A 22,323-nucleotide genomic window follows, 5' to 3' on the forward strand; every position below is an offset into this window, starting at 1 on the left:
CATCAGTCAGTCTGTAGATGAATATTAATCTTAGGAATAATACTAATAGTAGAGGGTTTAGATCAATATGAGTAAGTTTTTATTGTTTTTTTTATCTATATCTCACTTGCAATAGTTTTTGTTCAATTTCTCTTCTAAGAATAAGTTCACAAGGAAACAATATAGTTTTCTCTTAAAGGGCAGCTTCATAAATTGTAACCAACTGAAAACACAGATACAGATAAACACCAAGTTCAAGTTATTCCAATCAAAATCGTGTTAGATATTCCTAACACTCAAACCTTATTTTAGCCTTTTCGTGCTAGTGTCGATGTTCAATATCCGGTAGTAGCGTAAAAAAGGTACACAACCAATAGTAAGTGCTGATATACACACGCACACACACACGATAAGAGAGAATAAGCTGTCAGCAGCCCGTGTTTGCGCGTCCTCTACATTCTTCACATTAGCACAGAGGGAACAATGCGTCTCATGTGGCAGGTGGCCATAGTTCATAATGTGCTGATGCTGACCAAGTGTCACTTTGATCCATGGCGTCTGCGGAGCGAGCGGGGGGGGATACCGCCGCATCCGCCGCCACCGCGAGTCCTGCATGCTAACACGAGCGCTCCTGTAGGGGGAAGCCGGTAGACGCGATACAGATGAGGACCGCCGCGTTGGGCCTGATTGCTGGAGGAAAGAGGCTTGTGGGCTTGTGGGGATGGAAGCTTTGAGATGAGGCGAGCAGGTGTCTCGCTTGTTTATCTACAAGGACCATAGACCCTCTAGAAGTTGGGTTCCAAAAGGAAACCAAAATGGGAGTATTTAACGAATAGGCCGGCAATCACAGTCAGAGACATTCTATCCAGGGCTGTCAAAATGGATAGGCCATGTATTGCTGTCAGTGGCGATGAATGAGGTCAGTTGTACAGTGGAACGACACATTTTGAAGTAGTTGTTGTTGATGAATAGAATGGTTTTCATCTTTTATCTGTTAAGACTGTCAACAGTTCTTGAACTCCCCAGCAAATGATGGAATCACTTAATATTTCACTTAACCTCCTAAGACCCAGACTCTTGCAAGGCATGCATTATTATTTTCTCATTGATATTTAGGCTAATTGGTGAGTGTAAAAAACAAAGAATTATCTTTTTACATGATGTAGTTAGTTTCTGAGAAAAATGATGTCCACATCTTAAGTAGACGCCAGGCCCTTGTAGTCCAAAATGTAACATTGTAGTCTTTGACAACCAAAAATGTGATGTCCACACATGTAATGAAATGAAGTATTGTTTGTTAGTGATTCTGCTTAGCCTATAACTGCTCTTCCCAAATCCAATCAAGTCAAGATAGAGTTTTAACGAAGACAAGTTCATGAAATCCAGCTTTGTAAACTACTACAGATTTACAGAACCTGATAGACATCCACGCACTTACAAAAGCTAGAATTGCCTTAATTTTATATTCTACCTTGACACCTGGTTAGCAGATTCTTCGGTTTGTGGTCAGTAGTCTACCAGCCTTAAAGAAATTGTAATTTTGTATAAATTTCAGTATACACGAGATATTTTCAGCGGCGTAAGGCTAGTTTTGTGACGCCGACGCATATAAAATCAAGTTGGCAGTTGTGTATATAGTTGTTTGTTTACACACACACACACACACACCTCAAGGCAGGTTGTGCAGTCGACGGTGAACATGATCAAAGCTCAGCAAAACACACAAACGCAATCGCCCGCACACACACACACACACGCATCCGTCCAATTTCCATATTCAACAAACTGTCACGTCCACAAACACGCTCCTTTGCGTTTGTTTGTTTGAAAGGCACACGCTTTGTGACACGGTGACAACGTATTCATGTCACCTAAACAATGCATGTGATAGAACAGCATGTCGACGGCGGCGCCAGGATGTTCGCTCAGTGAAGTTAACAGCGTTTAAAGGCGGCAAAACGCCGTCGTTTGTCAGCCAGACGTCGCTCGGCATCATTGTTTGTATTGGAGGAAGACGCCGCAAACGTGATGGCGGCCCAGCGCCGAGATATCGGCGGAATGTTCTGGGAGGGTCTGCAATACCACACTTTAGCTCTTCCTGCTGGATTTATTGCATGGGGAAGAAGAGAAAGCACCCCCAGCGCCAAGCGATCTGTCATCTCAACATTATCGGCCAAACACAGCGCCTTCCATACGGCGCTACAAGGGCCAGGCCAAATTGCTATTTTTATGGGACATGATAAAGGAAATGCTTCCTTATGTTCGCTCCCTTTTTTTTCTCTTTACCTCCGCTGATGTTGGCACCGTGATTCACTATGCTGGAAGCAATTTGGCACCATGTGACGCACGTTCTAGGAGGGAGGGGACAAAGCCCACCAATATATGTATTTCATCTTAACTCACTGGAAGGACTGACAGTGGACAAAATACATGTATTTTGTGTTAACTCACTGGCAGGGAATGTTCGCGTGGACGATAATGGATGTCCAATCCGTTTGAACTAGGAGAGGTTGGCAGGGAATGATCGTGGCCTTATTGTATGGAAGACCAGGAATGAACAGAATACATTGTTACTGTATTTTCCGGGCTATAAGTTGCACTTTTTTCACAGTTTGGCGTTGCCTCAGACTAATACTCAACTGTGACTTGTGTTTTTTTTTATGTCTGACCATTGACGGCTTGTTATGTTGTTGTTTTGTCGGCTATAGTTATCTGTAAGATGCCTATTTAAGGCTGTTGTTCTCCATTTTACTATGGTTACTTTTTTTGCATGTTTGTTTGTTCTCTGATAAGATAAAAAAAAATGCCCTCCCCGCTCATCGTGTATTGTGACCTATAGTCCGAAAATTACAGTACTCAATGAAATGGAGAAAAACAGGCTTGAAAGGCATTTGTTAGTATACCAGATTGTTATTTGAATAGTTCACCAAATGCTTAATCCTATTTCAAATCACTACCAAATCCATTAAACAATTCATCTTAACTACCAATTTTGAACAGCTCTGAAACCACAAAACGTGCCTAAAGTTTTGGGACAAAACAAAACCAAAAAAAGGTATAAACCCAGAACCACTCAAACTATGACATGAAAAAGTTATCTATAATCCACGAAAATATAATCCTTCCTCCTAGTTCTATTGATAAAGTTGTAGCAAGTGCAAGAAATAAAATTGAAAAAAAAGCCAAAGCTAGTTCCAAGTTGCGACTGCATAAAACAAGCTGGTGTTGACCTCATCTGTCTATTTTTTTTTTATTCTCCCTCCTCCTCCTCTTCCTCTTCCTCCTCCTCCTTCTCTTCCTCTTCTTCTTGTTTCCTCTCCTTCAATCCTTCCCTCGGCGTGCCTGACAGGCAAACTGACAGGCCCTCAAACCGAAGGCGAGAAAGCGAGCATTAATTAAGTCATTGCCGGACTGTAATTTCCTTGAGAAGTTAAAAAAAAAAGGAGTGGGGGGGGGGGAACTCGCGCACGCGAAAAGGTTACCAAGACCTTTTCTGTGTCAGAATTACCATGTGTCATGAATATTAATGCGCTTAATGAAGACAACCTTTTGCTTCATCAAGAATGTTCCAGTAGCAGGTGCCAAGCTGATAAACTCACTCACTGATGCCTGTTTTATTTCATTTTATTCTCGCTCTTTATTTTCATGTCAGATCCTCAGAGTGAGTTATTTAAATCAAGCTAGTAAATGTCTTGAATTGTCATTTCTGACTTGCTTTTTGCAACTGCTGTGGTCTTCAGGAATTGAAAGCATTGTAATAACGGAATGAAAGCTGTTTGGGAGGTCCTATTGTCTTTATTTGAATGACGTCTTTTTATATAATACTTGAAGTAATAAGCCAACATAGCGGAATTTTAGTTTTAAATAAAATCCTTAACACATTGGACATGTTCTTGTTGGGGTTTGGGTTATATTTTCCTTAAAAATCGGCGAAGCTTTTACCATCCGCCGTCTCCTTCCTCCTGCCTATTATTGCCGTTGCGTAATAGAGATGCTGAAACATTGACAGAACTCATTTACCGCGAGATTATTACATCCAGACGCACGCTCGCACCGGAGAAGCGCTGGAAGAATTTAATTCGAGAAGCCTCTCCAATTGTTCTTTTCCATGTAAAACTGTCTTTTTCACAATGCTGGATTCTTGTGAGCATCTGCTTCTTGAAATGGGATGGCTCTTCTTATTATGCTGCCAAATCACACTCAATACGGGATTCCCAAATTGTGCTGCGTGCACCCCAGGGGGGTGTGCCACTGCCTTGTGTAAAAGCTGTCTTGTAATAATAATTATTATTATTCAGGGTGTTTTTTTTATTTATTTTTCACCTCATTGTCTGAATGCTGTTTTTGCAGATGTGTAAGGAAAGCAGAGGGGCGCTAGCTTGCAAGATAGCAAATTAGGTACCTCGTCAGCTACTTTTCAAAGAATGAGAATATTTAATATTTTTCCTCACTGCCTTGCACTGAATGGAAATTCCATCGGATTTAAGCTTTTGCATTGAGTGTTCTTTTAACATGACTTGATATGTGATTGACATGTTGTGATTAGTGTAAAAACAAGATCTAACTTTATTACTGTGGTGAATGTCAATCTAACGGGCTCGAAGCACGTGCAAAAAAATCATGATATAAGTCATCGTGACCGGACTTTTGGTGGCCGGACGTTTGGTCGCCTGGACCCAAACAACCGGCGACCAAACGTCCGGCGACCAAAAGTCCGGCGACAAAACAAGGTAAAACAACACGGTCTACGCATCAATAAAAGCCAACAACGGACATGTGAGTGTATAAGAGTTTGTATGTACATGAGTTGTCCCCTTAGGAAGGGATGTCAGTCAGGGTCTTAACAAGTTCTCCAACAAAAGACAATAAAAGTCTGGGAAATTTGGAGCTTTTCTTTAGCCTGATAATTAATAGGGCATTAAGTATGACTAAATAATGATTTGCAGTTTGTATTTAGGGAATTTGAGCAACGATTTAAATGGTAATTATCACTTACCTTCCGGGCGACCAAAAGATCGGCGACCAAAAGATCCGCGACCAAAAGACCGGCGACCAATCGACCGTGTACCTAAGGCATATAGGGTGTATGAATGTATGTGTTGGCACTTGTTTCTCTGCTAAAGCTTGACTGGTTTTCCTGAAGTCAATCAAATAAAGTATCCAATCACATTGCTTTAGACATTTTGGTGAAGACCTGATAGGTGATACTAGGTGTGTAACTTGGATTATTTGTGTTCTTTTTCATAGACTTCATGCATGTGTCGACAGGTTGTTGAAATAGGTTGGTTTTTCAAATGTTTTGGCGATATCAAACCAAGTCCAACTAAATGACCACCTAGATGCCTTGTCTTGTCTTATCTATCATTCCGACTGCATTGTGAGGAAGTTGGTCCATCCTCTTGAGACAAAAGACCACACACACACACAGATACACACACACGTATAGCCATAGACAAGAGCTGTGAGGTACGCTGTCATGCACCTCTCATTAATTCCGAGCTGTCAGCTCGCTCCCCCCTACCGTATCGGCCCCCGGAAAGGTGACAGCTTTCCGATGACTGACAAAGGCTCTTTAGGTGATACCGAGGATCTCCCCGCAGCAAACGCCGGCTTGTGTAAAGTGCCCCTCAAATGTCACTTTTGCCGCCCAGAGACGAGCACGCCCACGGGAAGAAAAGGAACACACACACGAAAAGGAGACCGCTCTCAAGTCGTCAAGCATGTGTGACATCCCGAGGCTGCGAGTGTCACCCAGGCATCAGCTCTTAAAGCTTTTAACATCCGAGAGAGGTGGCGATGTTTGACAGTGCTATTGGTGGATGCTATTGTTGCGTGTCATTTTTTTTCTCTCTCCGTACTCCCCAAGTGCTTTGGATTCACTTGTTTTTTTTCTTTCTTGTCTTTTTTTTTTAACTAAGAGTTGTATAAAACAAAGACAAACTTTCCCTCCGTGTCCGTTCAACTGTCGCAGCGGCAACGAGCCCCTTTTTTTCAGTGTCAGAAGGAACCGGGTCAGGTAGAAAGAAAATACACTGCCATTTTCTTACCTGATCCAGTCATATAAGCCGTATTTGTAAGGCCAAATGATGACTTAATCAAGGGTACGGCTTATATGTGCACAAATCAGACTTGACATGCACGAATGCAAGACAATGTGGCCGATACGGTCAAGTAGCCTTGATACATGTGTTCGTAGTGTTTACCATGTCGGCTAAGGCTAATCGAAGGTCTTGCGGTCGATCATTAAAATATCAGCCTTGATACCTGCGCAATGTGTATCTCATGCTATTATTGCATCCACAGACTGGACACTTCCTGGTTGAAATTGCAAAATTCAATGATTTTAAAGTGCGGCTTATACGCGGAGGCGGTCAATATGCGAGAAAATGTGGTACCTGAAATAGCAAACAACTCTAGTTTTTACTGTGTAAAAATGCTATGATCCAGCAGGTTGTCGTACAATTTTAATATTTCAAATCATTTTTCTCGATGAGAAAAATAACAACTGTTTTTTTTGTGTGTGTTTAAGGTAATGGATCACCATTGAGCCCAATGCAACTGGAATGTTCTTCTACTTGACAAATATGGTAAGAACCTCAACAACTGTCAGGATATTTAATTCATTAACAGTAATAGATGTCCAATCCATTTTGACTGGGAGCTTGATTCATTCGCCTATCGTTTTTTTTGCCTTGATAGAAATCCTCCTTCAGTTTGAAACACTTATGCAGTTTGAAAATGGAGCACAGTGGCGGAATTAATTTGGCAACTTACTCCAGAAGTTCACGGTGCGTGAAAACCTTAATATGCATGGCCTTCACCTTTACGCGCTCATAAAACGCACCCAGTTGTCCTTAATTCTTTTATAATATGTAATTTATTAAGAGCAGCCTATGTTAATCAGGGCCTACGTGGGCGAGCTTTCAAGAAAAAAAGGATGGCACGGAAAGGTCAATAATATTGTTTAATGCGGGTTTAATGATTTGCATTTTTTAAATGGTTATTTGCAGCTAATAAAGCCGGACTGCTTTTTGTTCATCTCTTGTGAAATATAGTTTAGTATATTTAATTATATATAGTTGATATCATTTCATATTCAATGCAGGAATGCATTGAATTAATGCGGATTCCAATATGAAACAGGATTTTTTTTTAGTTTTACACTATAAAGTGTCTTCGTGGAGCTGGAGTTTGAAAATATATATTTTTATTTTCATCGTAGAATACATATGCGATATGAAAGAAGGGAAGGAAGTGATGTCATCAGCCCGGGGCAAATCTCATCTTGCCCTCGTCCCCTGACAAGATGCATTCTGGTAAGTGAAACCATGATATTTCCTCTTGATTTTGTTGTCATTAGACTTTTAAAAAAAAAAAAAGATCAATCCTTGAAATGTTACGTTTACAAACCTGTCTTTCGCCCCTTTGCATTGTGGGAGATGTTCCCCCCTCCTCTGCTCGCCGCAGCATCACATAAAGTTTTCTCGACACCGTAGCCTATTTTACGATGGCCTTAACTGTCACCTGTATAAGCATTTTTTTTCTCCGCCTAACACCTCCTTCATCTCCTAACGAGCTGCAGACCAGCGTGAAATGTTAAAGGCGCCGCGAGAATAGAGCGTAGAAAAAAATGTTTGTGGCTCGCAGCAAATGCACAGACTGCTGCTGATTGCCGTCACCTTTAAAATAACTGCATAAAACAGCAAATTTAAAAAGAAATTAAAGCTTGTTTCGTGTTAGCTACCGTATTTTGCCGTTTAATATACCCGGGTATATCAAATGATTTTTGCTTTTTTTGAGCCTCCCGTTTGCAACTCAGCTTTTTTGGCAAGTTTTGTATAGTTAGTGTTCATGGGGGCATAATTATAGATACTTAAGTTCATTAAAATTCCAAGTCAGACTTTATTCAGCAGTAAGTAGTTTTAACCTAAGCAGTAAGTAGTTTTAGTCTGCAAAATGTTGATGCACCCTGTCACGGCATAAAGAGTGCATAGTGGATCGTACCTTCCCATTTGTGCGCCATTTAATATACCCTTGCCGTTTAATATACCCGTGTATATTAAATGGGGAGGGGGGGTATATTAAACAGCAAAATACGGTACCTTGCCACGAGTGCAAAACCGAGAGGCAAAAAAACGGCATCCACCAAAGTTGCTTGTTAACTACCAGAGATTGAACGTCTAACATTGTCAATTGCAGAGGACGTATTCAAGAAGAAGCGCTTGTTTATTTAATTGCACTCTCGTCTTCTCATCTAAAAGCCATTTGCCACTAAATAAACTAGCATTTTCCCAATAATGTTCCAACCAAACAACTTGTTTTGCTCTTCAAACATCCCCAATCACCGCATGAAATATTCCGTTAATACCCATCAGCGATCAAAGGCGTAATTGATTAAGACTGGACGAGAGTGAGCCTTAAAAAAAAGATGTTATCACTTAGTCTCGTTCAGATTGAAAGCGTCGTCAGCGAGCGTCTCCTTGAGTGCACATGACACCTCGCTCATTTCGCTGGTGGCTACATGACTGATGTGTGATGTGATGACTCCGTTTCTCTCTTTTTTTTTTTTTTTTTTTTCTTTTTTGACGTGTTTGAAGGCTCGCCGTTTGTGAAGTTTAGTGACGGGCATGCCAGCGAGCGCTTTAGCGAGATAAGTCGTTTGACACGCGCACATCACAGCCACATCTTGTGTGTCCACACTGCGCTTCTTTTTTTTTCGTTTTCACTTTTCAGCTGTCACAACTGACGCTGACACGCTGTGAAAAGCTGTCAAAACTAAAAATACTGTTAAATTGATCTCAGGCCGCTCTTTTGTAAGGGAAAATATTAATTTGATACTTAAGAAGCTAAAAGAATTCCCCCTTTTTTAGCATGGCGGATTTGATTAGAGCAATTAGATATATCCTCCAGAGTGATGGCGGTCATTGAACGCAACGCAAAAAAACGTTATGGATGACAGTTTGTCGCTTTGACACTCGCGCTCACACAAATTAAAAAGTGCTCGTACGGAAGTATTACTATACACCATTGAAAATATTGATTGACGGTGATAGATGTCCAAACCTTTTGAAATGGGAAGGACGCAAGGTAAGTCCAACGATACACACAGTAGAATAGAGTGATTGGTCGCAAAATTGCGATAATTGGCCCAAGTATGTAAACAGAAAAATACTCTAAAACGTCATCCAATTAAAAGAGCGCCCGTTTTTTAATTGACTCAAATAGTGACAAAACACTCAAATTGGGGAAATCTCACTTTCCATACAGTACACTCGACTGTATATAGATTTTTTTTTTTTTTTAACATTGAGAACTTTTCTCTAATTGGTGTCCATGAAAGTGAAGGCATGATTGGACGCAATTATTTTTCAGGCACTGAACAAGACATGAGAACTTTTAGTAGAAAGGAATTCTCATTAACTGACCTTTTCAGTTGGCCTTTCTTTGCATTTGGTGTGTGTGTGTGTGACACACATATGGGGGCGATCCCCTTGGCCAAAGCCCCCCAGACTCCTTCTTCTGTGGGACCACATGTCACTGGATGTTTATGTCCATTGTTTGTGGTGCTGACGATCAGTGTCACTGGCTCCTTCCAGTACCAACAAGTGCCCTGATGGATGAGCAACCCCTTACCTCAACCCCATTCCAAAGCCCCTCCACTCACACAAGTGTCCTTGACCACCAGGGCTGTGAACCATAAGTTTATGTCCTTTTTAAGTAGTAATTCCCTTTATATGCAACCAACATTATGCATCACTTTTAGGAAAAACTGTGAAAAAAACGAATGAAACTCAACTGAACCAAAAAAAAAACAACCAAAATCAAAACATTGAGTATTAAAAGTAATTGGACGTCTAGCGGCGTCAGTGGCACGTAAACTATGGCGTTATGTTTGAAAATTATTTCTTAATCGTTTTTAGATTCTTGTTTTTGTATTTTAAAACAGATATTGTATTTTCTATTCTTATATAGGCAGTTCTTCATTTTTAACATGAATTATTTTGCAATTTGAATTCATATGAAAACGGGGAAAGTTCGGTAAACATGATCCTTTTTCTATTTTTTATTTTTTTTTTCCAGTTTGTTGTGGTACGAATGTGACGTGACCCTGACAAATATTAAGGGTGTCAAAATTGGGCAAAGTTGAGACACACGGTTAACTTTCGCAAACCACACAAAATGGAGCGGGGGCCGGATTTAGCCCCCGGGCTACCAGTTTGACACCACCGCTCTATTCCATCTGTTTCCAAACTTTTAAAGTTGCACCCTCGCCCCCCTTCAGGTTCCTGCCAAACATGGCACACCCCCAACTCCCACATCAAATGGAAAATATGTCACTTGAAGCATGGTGTGTAAATGTAGTTTTAGAAGGAGAACTGAAGTGCTTGTTAAAGGAGATGTCTTATCAGCGGAGACTCACGGTAGACCCCCCAAACGCCGCCGCCGCCCCCTTCGGCAAGCCAGGGTGCGCCCGGTGAATCCTTAAGCAGCCGCGGCCTATCATAATTGTATTTCATAACTGTCACCCAATGGGAGGTGACGAGAAAGCCATTTGTGTCAGTCGGCCGTCTCCCCCTCGCTTCTCAATAAAACTCCAATCAGCGGCGAGATTGTTAGCCCTGCGCCACCAAGATTATTAAAAAATCCAAATGCTGGAATTTACGGGCGACAATTAACGGGCGGAGGCTTGATTAATAAAGTTGCTTCTGCCGCGCCTCGAGAGGCGGGAGGGGGATCTGACTCCCGACCGGTTGTCACGGGAGACAACCGTGTCATTCTTTTTGATTAATGGCGCATCATGACCCGGCCCCAAACCTGCGTTCCTCTACTACTTCCCATCTTACTTCCACTCAGCTAAAAATAGATATTTAGCTACTGTTTGTTTTATTTATTTTTTATTTTACATTTATTTTTGCCATTGAAAGATTGAGGAACTGGATTTTTTTTGAGTGACAACACAAGAGTTGGCTAACCTTGTCACCATGCTGAGTCGACTGTGATTAATTAGTGTAGTCAGACGGAGCAATTAGGTCAGGGATGTTCGTGGGAATGTGTGTCACATTTTGGGCAAAATGTTAATTACGCCCGCGACTGACGATTATTTGGGTGATCAGTTAATTTGCCATTTAATCAGCGTGGAGGTAGGCGTCTGAAAAATGTCACAAAAGTACTGACGGGCGCTTGGATGCAATCAGCTGGATTTAAATGAGGTTTTTTTGTCATCAAACTCACTTGAGTTAGTTGTTACTTGAATGATACAGTTTGCACATTTTTTCTTCGTTTTTATACGTTAAAATGTTGAGTTTTTCAAGGCTAAGCAGTAGATTGCAAACATTTATAAACACCTCTGCTGCTGCTGTCCCCGACTCTGAAACATGATCATTTGCTGCAAGCCCCCCAAAATCAAATGGATTTCTTTCCATCACCATCAATGGCAGTGAATGAGTTAAGAACAAAAGCTTTGGGGGGGAACAAGAATTAAAGTTCTTGTCTGTGTTGACACACCGAGTTTAAGGATGAGAAGCCCCTCACACAAATCCTTGATCCCGTAACGAGCATATTTAACAGTGATGGCTATATATTTCCCTCTTTTTTATTTTACTCTCCTTGCAATTAAAGAGTCGCCGTGTGTAATTTAATTCTTCTTTTCAAGTGCGAGCTCCCCCGGGACGTGGCCTGTAGCTGCGCCATCATCGCTCTTGGTGATTATCATTAATGAATGTCGCCCAGGACCATCCCTCAATGTGACTCGCCGAGGAAACACGGGTCCTAATTAAGGGTTCCTATTCATAAATATACGCCTGAAACCACGCGCATGCTCCTTTTAATGCCAGGAAAGAGTGGTTTTAACTGCACTTTTTTTTTATGGTGACAGCCGGCAGCGAGGGATCCGTGCAATTTGAGATTTGCAGATTTTGGAGCTGCAAAGGATTAAGATGCGCTAATTTGACACTTAATAGAGACGGTAAATCAGAGTGTCATGCATGGAAGAAGTAGTTTGTTTGAGAAACGCTTGTGCAATGAAGTGGGCTTTCAAAAAAGGCTTTTTTTGTCCTTTGAAGGCCACCGTCGTCTTTTGGGAATTGTATTATTAACGGCGAAAGTCAGTGTCTCACATTTTGTATCAGCCACTGTTGGGAAAAAATGACTGGAGGAGCTTAAAGGTCAGCATTTAAACGAACCAACTCGTACAATGATTTACACATCGGAATACGTTGTAAAATGCTTTTTGGCACTTGAAATGAAAACCCTAGAGAAGAGCCATTCGTAGAGGATGCTTTTAACTAGTGGTTGTGAAAATTGGCTTTTGTTTGGTTAAAAAAAAAATTAAATACTCACTGACTCCTTTGAGGGAAATGTCTGTCCTGGTGAAATGATGACCAATCACTCAACAAGCGATGACAGGGAAATTAAGAAATTGGCTTTTATTCTTCTTATTTATAAAAGCTTCTTCATATTCCAAACTACATCTCTCCCTAGTTGGATGACTGAAATCCTTACCCAGATATAGTAAGACATAACAGATGTACTTTTATATTGAGTCACAAGCCACCCAAATGTTAAAGCCAACTTTTGGCTGCATCGTGAGGGGGAAAAGTATAACTACGTATTTGCCTAGGCGAAACCTTTAAACAGGAATTTGGTAGAGTGTATACCTGAAAAGTGCTGTTTCATAACCGTAACTTTTTGGGAGGCGCCGTCGTACACCAAAAGTGATCATCGGGGGTGCAGAGTCGTCGTTTATTCATTTTATTTTTCAAGAATGTGTCCCTTTTTGCTCCCACTTAGCGGCTGAGAAATGCTAATTGGAGCGCACGTGTCAAAGCAAACAAAAAGACGAAGGAGGCGGCGACGCCAGTTGGGTGTGTGTCAAGTGAGGCGACGATTATTTTCAAACGGGGAATATGTCGCTTGATGCAGTCAAGAAAATTCAAACCCTTTCGAGGTTGTTTTTTTTCTCTCTGAACATTCGGGAAAGTGCTTCGAAAAATATAGGTCTGCTTGCAGAGTCAAGTTATTGAAGAAAAAGTTTAAGGCTAACAGTGCTAACGAGAGGCCCTTTTGACTCATATTAGAGGTCATTTACACTTAAACAAATTCTTGTTGTAGAATGATGAAAACAAATAATTAGCCTTCGATGCATGTCAATGGTATTGAGAGTTAATTTCATTTAGTCCCCCTCTAAAATAACATAACATATGAGCAAGCCATGTGGCATCCATTTTCTCTCAAATTTGACCTCGACCTTATCTATTGATTACCATAGTTTTAAAATTACTGCACTCACACATAAATGTGATCACGGCTTGCAAGTATTCACCACTTGTTTAAAAAAAAAAAAGAGGCTACAACTGACAAAAAAAGGTGTGTGGAATCCGGATTACGAAGGTTTAATTGCATTGTCAAAAGTACCAAAACCTGTCATTTTTTCCCCCAAGCCGGCAGTCGCACTATTTTAATTACGTCCACTTATCTGATAGATGTGCGCAGATAGACCAGAGCTCTTGTCAAACTTAGTCTTTATTAATATTTTTGGAAGAAACATATATATCCTTATCGTCAGCCTATCAATCTAATAGCAGCCATCATTGATTGGAGATTAGCGGCGTGTTTTTTTTGTTTTTTTTTAGTCGGTTCACAAAAGTTTGAAGGGAAAGAAAAGAAATACACAGTTCTTAAATGTGTGCCATGCCAACTCATTTATTCATGAACGTTAAGAGGTAGGCGTTACATTTTTTTTGTCATAATCATTTGGCCCATTAGCTTTGCCGTGACTATTAATGATGAATACTTAATATTAAAAACATCCTCTGAGAAGCCACCTACTTCTGCTATAAGACAAACTCTGATTGTAAATAGTTCAAATATGGTACATACAATTGAATAAATCATGAATAGCAGTTTACATAAAAATTAAGTGGCAAAATAAAAATACAAAATTAAATTGTCAAAAGTGTAGATATGTTGCCTCTATGAGAAAACCGACAATAAACAAATTGATTAAGTAGAAGTACACAATGACATAGTAAAATTATACCTTAAAATACAACAAACACTGTACATCTGTAAAAACTTGATTGGAAATAATCCATCATAAAATAATAAATGAATCCAAAATGGAGCAGCTAAATAGAAAAGGGACTTTTATTCTTATGACTTAGTAAATAGAAATGGCCAAAACAGAATATACAACTAACATGTCCGTACTGTCTTTTCAAAATGTTTAGTGCTTGTGTACCTGCTTCCTGGAGAAAAGTACGAGTAGGACTGATGACACCTACAAAACAAAATTATTAATTACATAATTTGAGAGGCCACACATACACACACTTCAACCCAGGCACATTATGAGCCTTCTCTCGGGACCCCATGACCCCCCCTGCTGGCCTTGGTAAGGCGGCTCCAACACAACCTGCAAAATCTATAAAATAATATGCTTGTATGCATTTTTGTCACTTAAACTCAACCTGTGCTGAAATACAACCCTGAAAGGCATAACCTGGAAAATAGATGATCTCATTTAAGTATCAGTGTTTTTAACATACTGACTTTTCTTACGCAGGTTAATGTTCTTGTTGTCTTATTGCATTTTAGATACAAAAGGTATAACTTGGTTTTGTAAATTTGTCATTAGACATAGACTTCCGAAATAGATATGTTTAAGATTAAAATCTGGGTTATGGTACCTTGTTCAAAAGAAACTGCTCATGAGTGTGTGTGCGTGTCTGTGATATACGCTATAATAAATAGTGTGTGAAGTTAAGGATACACACACACGCACACACACATCATTATTCTATTTCAGGTCAAACTCAAGATAATAAATGTATTGAAGATCTTATATGAACTTTTTAAAGGAATGCTTTCTGAACAAAGTGCTAGGTAAACCAAGGTTTTTTAATGTTTTGTTTCCTTTAAAACTGCCAAACAAGGGTGCCTATTTGTTCCAATCAAACAATTGTTCCCTTTAACAGATAAAAATCATGATTAGAATTGTATTAGTATGGGTTAGGGTTAGGTTTAGTAAATAGTATATATTCTAAAAATCTACCCACAACAATTTTCCCTTCCAAACTCTTAAAATAAAATTTAGGCACCACAATGAAAATGTAAAAATGCTTCTAATCTGTAATTTTAATCCCAATGTTCCAAACACCCAATTCTTCCACAACGTTTTTTTAAACCGACAAACTCATTAATAACCTTGAAAAATATTGTAATTTCAAAGGTTCAAAACAAAGCTTCTCTTTGTATCCAATTCCTAATTGAAACTTTACAAAACGCCCTTTTAAAAATAATAACCGTCTATTTCTTCAACAATAACTCCTTGCCCCGTGCAAGCTAATAGACCCCCGCCCCTCTCAAAATGCAAAATGACGTCACAGTTCTCCGTCAATCAGCGTTGCAGGATGCGGTGACAGACGCCGACGGACACGTGTTGTGTTCCGAGGGCGGTCCTTTCGCCCATGCTCATTAGTAAGGCTCGTGTAGCCACGGCGAGCACTCACCGCCAAGTTCCCTCCGTCCTCGATAATAATTCCGCTCGCCATCCCGCCAAATGTTCGTCCCTCCGTCGAGGCATTAGCGATGTAACGCTGCCGCTGTTTGCTGGCATTTATAAACACTTTGCTAACGCTTGAGAACGGCTGGCTAACGTACCCCCCTCCCTACTCTTTGTGGTGGTTGATTGGGGTAGCCCCTCCCCTCCGCGTGAGGCCGCCAAAAGAAAGGTGGAAACAATCCACTCGCCTCCTCTTTCGGAATTCTAGACTTGGTGAAAGTAATCTAAGGCGTGGAATTTCAAATCCTCTTAGAAATAGAAATACATTTTCGTCATATGGAATAAGTTATAGAATGTAACACTTCCCGGGCCCGGTCGAATGTTATGGTGGGCCATTTGAGGTTCACATACCGCAGTTTGAACACCATCACTTTACTAGGGAAGAGACTACTTTAACCAGCAATGTTTATCTATTTTTGGTTTAATTGTGGCATCTGTTTTACCTAACATTGTATTTATTTTAAAGGTAGATTGTTTAGAGATTTTATCATGTTTTAATGTCTATAGTTTTGTTGGTAGCTAAAATCTGGGCGTAAGTGAGCTCCATCTATGTGCAATTTTAGTCATCCACTGCTATTGAAAGTAATGGACATTCCATTTTATGTTCATGTTCAATCAGTACTTCAAATGGATTTGATGCCTACCGCCATCATTTGCAGCGGATGATTTTAAAATGTCTTTTTCTCATCTGATTGAGGCTAAGTTGGATTTTGTGGTTCCCTCGTTGACATTTTTCAAAATAAGATAATAGTGTTGAGGACATGATTATATTTGAGCAATTCAATTTCTGCCAAGTCAGGATACTCACCTTTTTTAGATAAAAATGGTCTAATCACATCCCATTGTTCTTTACTACTATTTGTTTCTTTGATCAAACAAAAAGAGTTCAACAATGACATATATTCTTTTTCCCCCCTTATACGCGAATCATCATTGCAAGGTTTAGGAAATCTGGGAATCACCCTTTTTCCACCAGTGCCAGAACTTTGAATTGAGTACATGCCTCTGAATTTTGTGAAGGAAAATGCCCTTTAATTCAATAATGACCCTGTTTGTTTCAAAATACATATTCTGAATTGGATCATGGAATACTATGGCCCTTGGAGACTTTGGCCCTATTGGCTGGGGTTGTCGAAATCTTCACAGTAGTAGTGACTCGGGTGTATGTGCGTCTGTGCGTGTGTGTGTGTTTGAATGGCTGGGTGGGTGGGTGTCGCTGTCAACGTGACGCCGACTGGTAAACACTCGTCGGCGGATTGACGGACAGGTGGGCTCCGGCTTGTCAGGGTGACGCGTCTTGAAGGGGTGGAGTAAAAAAGCAGCGGAGAGGCCGGCCCCGGCTGCTTTGCGTGTGTCCGTCCATCAGTGCGAGCCGAGCCGCGACGCGCCGAGCCCAGCCGCGCCGAGCCGAGCCATCATCCTCCCTTCCTCCCCATCGCATTCGCCGCCGCCGCCACCGCCACCGCCGCGGAGGAGCCCGCGCCTCGCCTCGCATCGCATCGCATCGCCTTTCTTCTTCCTTCGTCTTTGTTTATTTTGAAAATCCGCCGACCGACCATCATATTGACGAGGAGTGCGCGCGCACCCGGGACTCTCTGACGGGCTCGCGCACGCCCAATGACTGACACGCCGAGCGAGCGCCGACTCTAAACGTGTCACTCTCCGCTTTTTCCCCGTCGCTCCCACCGAGTGTCACGGAAGCTCCCACGGAAAACCTAAAGCGACGAAAAGCCCCCTCTCCCCCCCTCCCTACCTCGCCCCCCCCCACGACAGTTTCGAACTGCTCCGCCGTACTTTTAGGGCCGCCAAGGTAGGGAAATAGTCCCGTGGAAAAGAGGGACTCGGATCGGAGGTGGTGGGTTGGGGGGGCTTCTCGCTTCCCTTTCCCCGAGCCCACCTCCAGGTCCGCTACATCCACACGGAACCTCCGGCAACTTCGTGGACCTCTCTCCGTTTTTTTTGCGGAAATACGCACCACGAGTAATGAGTTAAAACGTCCGTTTTTTTTAACCTTTTAAGTGTCTAAGTAACGCAAAGGAAGGATCTACGCCAGGACCGCTTTTTTAAATCTTTTTTGTCTTTTTGGTTAAGCAGTTCGGGGTCTCTGCATGAAAAGTCCTGCAGCCGCAGCATGCCGAGGAGGAAGCAGCAAGCCCCGCGACGCTCATCAGGTATGTCCCGGTACTATAAACAAATACCCTCACATTCGCCACGCGCACTTTCATTGACGTGAATTGAGCACACACATGTTTGATTAATTCAAAGTCGAATCCCCACGTATAGCAGCATTTGTATGTGTTTTTGAAGACTTGAATACTTTGTAAGATTTACATCATTTGATTTTTTGTAAAAAATTACTATGTTAAAATAATTAGGTGGCTTATACTTATAATTCTATTGCCGTAAAACCTATTGTGGAAAAGTTGAATCTAAACATCTAGACTCTTATAACGGAAGAAACATTTTATATTAAATTATCTTCACCATCCGGAGATAACCATGACCTTGATGACCGAGAAACCTATTTGCAACTCGTAATTACCCCCTAAAAATGTGTTTATAGTGCGTTTCCTAATATTACCAATAGGTTTCATTGTGTTTTTAAAGTTGCTTTACCCCTGCAAGTTCCTCCATCTTATTTAATTTTAACCTGTCAAATCCTTTGAAGTATGAGGATAAAAAAGCACAGCGAAAAAGAGCAAAAAAGTGACTTATTTTCAGCTCTCTCTGGCATTGCCAGCCTCGATTTGATGCTTGATTGATCGCCCGTCACGCCACTCCTTTCATCTATTCATTGGTAATAAACATCAAGCAAATTGTTGGCCACGCATGCGCCTAGCAGCTGGACTCAAAGGGTCTTTTTTTGTTGTGGGGGGGTTCGAACCAACCTGACAAATTGAACGAAAAGTTTTCAAACGGGATCAATGCAATGTTATTAATCCCCCTGCCCCCCCAAAAAGGAGGATGGGGGGTTGCTTGGGGTTTGTGGGGTGTAAGAAGAAGAGGAGGAGGAGGGTGCTGGGGCGTATCAAGATCACAGGGGAAGAAAAAGCCGGAAAAGCAGCCTCTTAACGGTGACCTGACCTTTGTGTTCGGGAGGTGTCGGACGAGCAGGAGTCGCGACCCGATTTGTCAATTTATGAAGAGGCGCCCTGCACGAATTGACCACTAAATACCTTTCAAAGAAGATTGTTTACAACGATTTTAGTCGAAAAGATTGCTCAAATATTACCCCGAGTCCACAAAGTATTTCCGATAACAAGCGGAATGATTTTTCCCGGGGTTCCATTTTAGTTGATCTGAATGTTATGCTAAAATCTTAGTGGTTAAATTGTGATATATACGGAATTGCATTTGGGTGTCCGTGTGTCTGATTTAGCTTTTTGACTCTTAAGATGAGATCAAATTCCGGCATTAGTTCGAACAGAAGTTCCGACGAGTGAATCTGTTGTTCGAGAGAACAGGAAAAATATACGATTTTTGTCCCAACTGCTTGCACTATCACACAACATCATCCAGATTATTACGTGACGTCAGCACCCTCGTACGTTGTGACGTATAAAACCCTTGACAGTTTTTGTACATATTTCTAAGAGACTAAAGCATCTAACATGATGTTTCCTTATTAAGATTCTCCATATTTTTTATCAAGTTCTTTATTAAGTTACGTTTTTTTACTGAGTTTCAATTTGATTTTAATGTAGATGCTGATGAAAGTGACTGGAAATAGTCCTCGACAAAAAATTGTTGCGTTGGTGCAAACACCTAATACAACGCATTTTAATTTACGGCTGTTGAATCGAAAACGGACTTGAGGTTTTTTCTGTCAGCTTTATTTTTAATAATTTGATTTATTAGGTACTTTTAAAAACTCAAAAGTAACAGTATGTAGCTAAAGAATGTCATGTTTTACACTACTGCGGCATAAGAGGGACTGTATGACATGTGCTGTACCGCACTGCTATCCAAGTGCCCCATTTTGTGTAAATTAGTCATTTATGACGAGCTAACCTTGACATGGATTCAGGAAATTGAATATAACTATGCAAAGGACTGAAACTGAAACGTTAAATCCATATTGGGTAAGAATATCTGAAAAATGTGTATGGAATATAAGAATTTCAAAAGCTGATCCCATGATGCTAGATTTGAAATCAGCGGCTTTGAAAAAATGGCATTCATGTGATAAGAAAAAATAATAATAGTGAAACACCAAGTACGTATTTGGATTTTTTTTGTCAACTTTGTTGCAAAATTATTATGGAGCTCATTACATTGACGCACGCTAATTCACACTGATCTTAGATCATGAATCTCATAGACGTATCATAGCTGGTCGCTGAATATTGTATAGGCGCACTATTGTTATATATGCATAGATAGTGTTGAAATAATGTTGAGTTGTTTGAGTCATTTCATCCTTTCAAAGTCACTCCGAAGTTCCTTGCCGGGACTTTTCAGTCCTTCGTAAGTTGCCAGTGAGAGGTTCGCCCCTCTGTGATTGACAAGCAAATGGCGGCAGAAGCCGTTTGAAGTCCACGCCGCGATGACCAAAGCCGTGCAAACGGAATGCTAAGCAGGCGTCGGCGAGGAAATGTGAGGTTAAGCAGACTTAATCAAGGTTGCGGACGCCGACACTTTGAACTGGTCGTGGTTGTAATGTCTAATTGACGGCGGGCTTCGCTGATGGATTTGCTGCCGTTTGAAGAGCACGCCGCAAAAGAAGGAAGGGCGTCTCGGTGGCAAGTGGAAGCCTTTGACCGTCGTGGTTGCCTCCGCCGACGAGCGAGCGTATGTTTTCACTAGATTTGTTTGCCCGCAACTTTTGTCTAGCTTTTGATGTGTCACACCGGATTTCTTCGATTGAACGCATGCATTGATGATGTCACCATCACGTACTTGCGATCAGAAGCGGTGTTGACAAAGCAGCTTTGACATGGATCAGATCAGTTCTGTTGTGAATAGATCTCGAGACAGAGAGTGAGGAACTTGATTCTGGAAAGACATGACAGCCATGGGATTGTGTCCAGCCAATCGGCAGTTAAAGGGCAATGGAAGGCTGCCGTAAAAGGATGCATAGTCCATCAACTTTTGTTAAAAAGTGGCCCAAAAAATCCATCAGATAAAATATTTTAAGCTAAAATGAAGCTGAATTTACATACATTTTAGTCCATAATCAAGACTGTTTTGCTCCAAAATTGTCTTACTTGAGTTCAACTATAATGAGAGACCAGCATAATGTGAATATCATCCTTATGCTGCAGTAGCTTTTACAACTATTTGATTTCCCCCAAATCCAGATGCAGATCCTTGACCCATACCAAATTGCTTCTTGGATTGCACACTCAGTGATTTCACAAAAGCTTTTGCCGTCTGCCGACTTGACCGACACACATCCGGCGCCTCTAAGCTTCCAACGCAACCGTCCCTCACGGGAGCTTGTTTACATCCCGAGCCCAATATCCCCAGATTTGTCCCCTGAGGAGTAAAAGAAAAAGACGCCTCAGCTCGGAAAAGAGCGAACGTTTCAATGGCTCCTTGTGTTTGTGTGTACGCATGCCGCTTGCAATCGTCTCTGTTTCATCAGTCACAGGGATGCTTTTACACCCTTTAATGGCACATGGGCCTATCTCCTTTATATGGCCACTGACAAATACATCAGTGTTCCCTCATCTGGAACCACGTTAGGGCATCTGTTAGTTTTGCTGGTGAGGTTTAGAGTGCTGCCATTTAAGTAGAATACCTTTTACTGATTTGCTGCAGTCATTAGTCGTCATTTTTGGGAAGGCATGTTTTAATTGCGTCAAATGATCATGTTTGAGTGATGGGTTTTGTCGTAAAAATGGCAGCGAATGAGTTATATGTATCCACTGTTCCATTTTTTTTCTCTCCCAAAGTCAAAAAAGGCATCACGAGTCTAGCTTTTCCCAGCCACAATATCTTAAATCAAAGTGCTCCACTCTTTGTAATGAACATGTCTACTAATCACTCAACGTGGCAGAGTAATTACACAATGACACAGATTGTGTTGCAGTCACGGGGGGGGACGAACGACGGTCCCGGTGCACTCTTGGATGGCAACAGATCGTAGGGAGTGGCTTGTCGGTCCCGAGTGAAGCGCTAGTCATTTCAAATGTAACCCAGTTTGAATATATAGCATGTTTCTTCGAGTCATTTCAACTGCTTTCTGGCTTAATCAGCTGCGATTGGTCATGACAAATTGGCATATCCGTGTTTCGCCATTTTGTATAGCACAGATGGCACCGTTAATTCAGGCCCAACTAGCGTGCTGCCTAAACGGATACGGCATGATAAATGACACGTGTTAGATTAATTATCTGACATTTCACCATTGTTTGTATCAATGAGGTTGGGTTTGTGTCATCGTTGTCTTGAAAGCAATGGTTTTATTGGCTGTAGTCTTGATCTGGGGCTGCAGATTAAGTAGCAACAGACGTGATGATTTTTTGTTAATTTTCCAATTTTGGATCATTTAGTCCTCCCAGTGTTTGTAGATTCAGGTCCTATTTGTCTTCCGAAGAATTTCAACTGATTAGTTGTCGATCACGATTGCGCCCAACCAAAGGCAACGGAAAGAAGAAATGTTCGTTCGCCCTTGCGAGTCCAAATTTATTGGACGTTTCGCGCTGTTAATGGCAGTGAATGAGTTAAAGGTTGTTGTTGTTGTTAGCTCGTGTGGCCTTGTAGCACATGGCAGCTGTCCGCCAAAAAAGCCTGCCAGCCTCACGTTATCAACACCTCACCGACACTCCTATTGGATG

The 22,323-nt window shown here is 41.3% G+C and overlaps 1 protein-coding gene across 3 annotated transcripts in view; it reads left to right on the forward strand.

Moving 5' to 3' along the window:
* Window positions 1-22,323, forward strand: part of LOC144067302 (teashirt homolog 1-like) — a 64,932-nt gene that overhangs the window by 24,936 nt on the left and 17,673 nt on the right. The window contains exons 3-6 of one of the 3 annotated variants that reach the window (XM_077590916.1): window positions 6,509-6,566; window positions 6,679-6,767; window positions 7,202-7,295; window positions 17,636-17,712. In XM_077590916.1, coding sequence (XP_077447042.1) covers window positions 17,673-17,712 — 40 coding nt within the window. In that variant the 5' untranslated portion in view covers window positions 6,509-6,566; window positions 6,679-6,767; window positions 7,202-7,295; window positions 17,636-17,672. Of the gene's footprint in view, window positions 1-6,508; window positions 6,567-6,678; window positions 6,768-7,201; window positions 7,296-16,720; window positions 17,537-17,635; window positions 17,713-22,323 lie in introns of those variants that run through there. The other 2 variants (XM_077590917.1, XM_077590918.1) reach the window with 2 other exon arrangements.

Source organism: Stigmatopora argus, chromosome 21 (assembly GCF_051989625.1).
Source record: "Stigmatopora argus isolate UIUO_Sarg chromosome 21, RoL_Sarg_1.0, whole genome shotgun sequence".
Classification (NCBI taxonomy): Eukaryota; Metazoa; Chordata; class Actinopteri; order Syngnathiformes; family Syngnathidae; genus Stigmatopora; species Stigmatopora argus.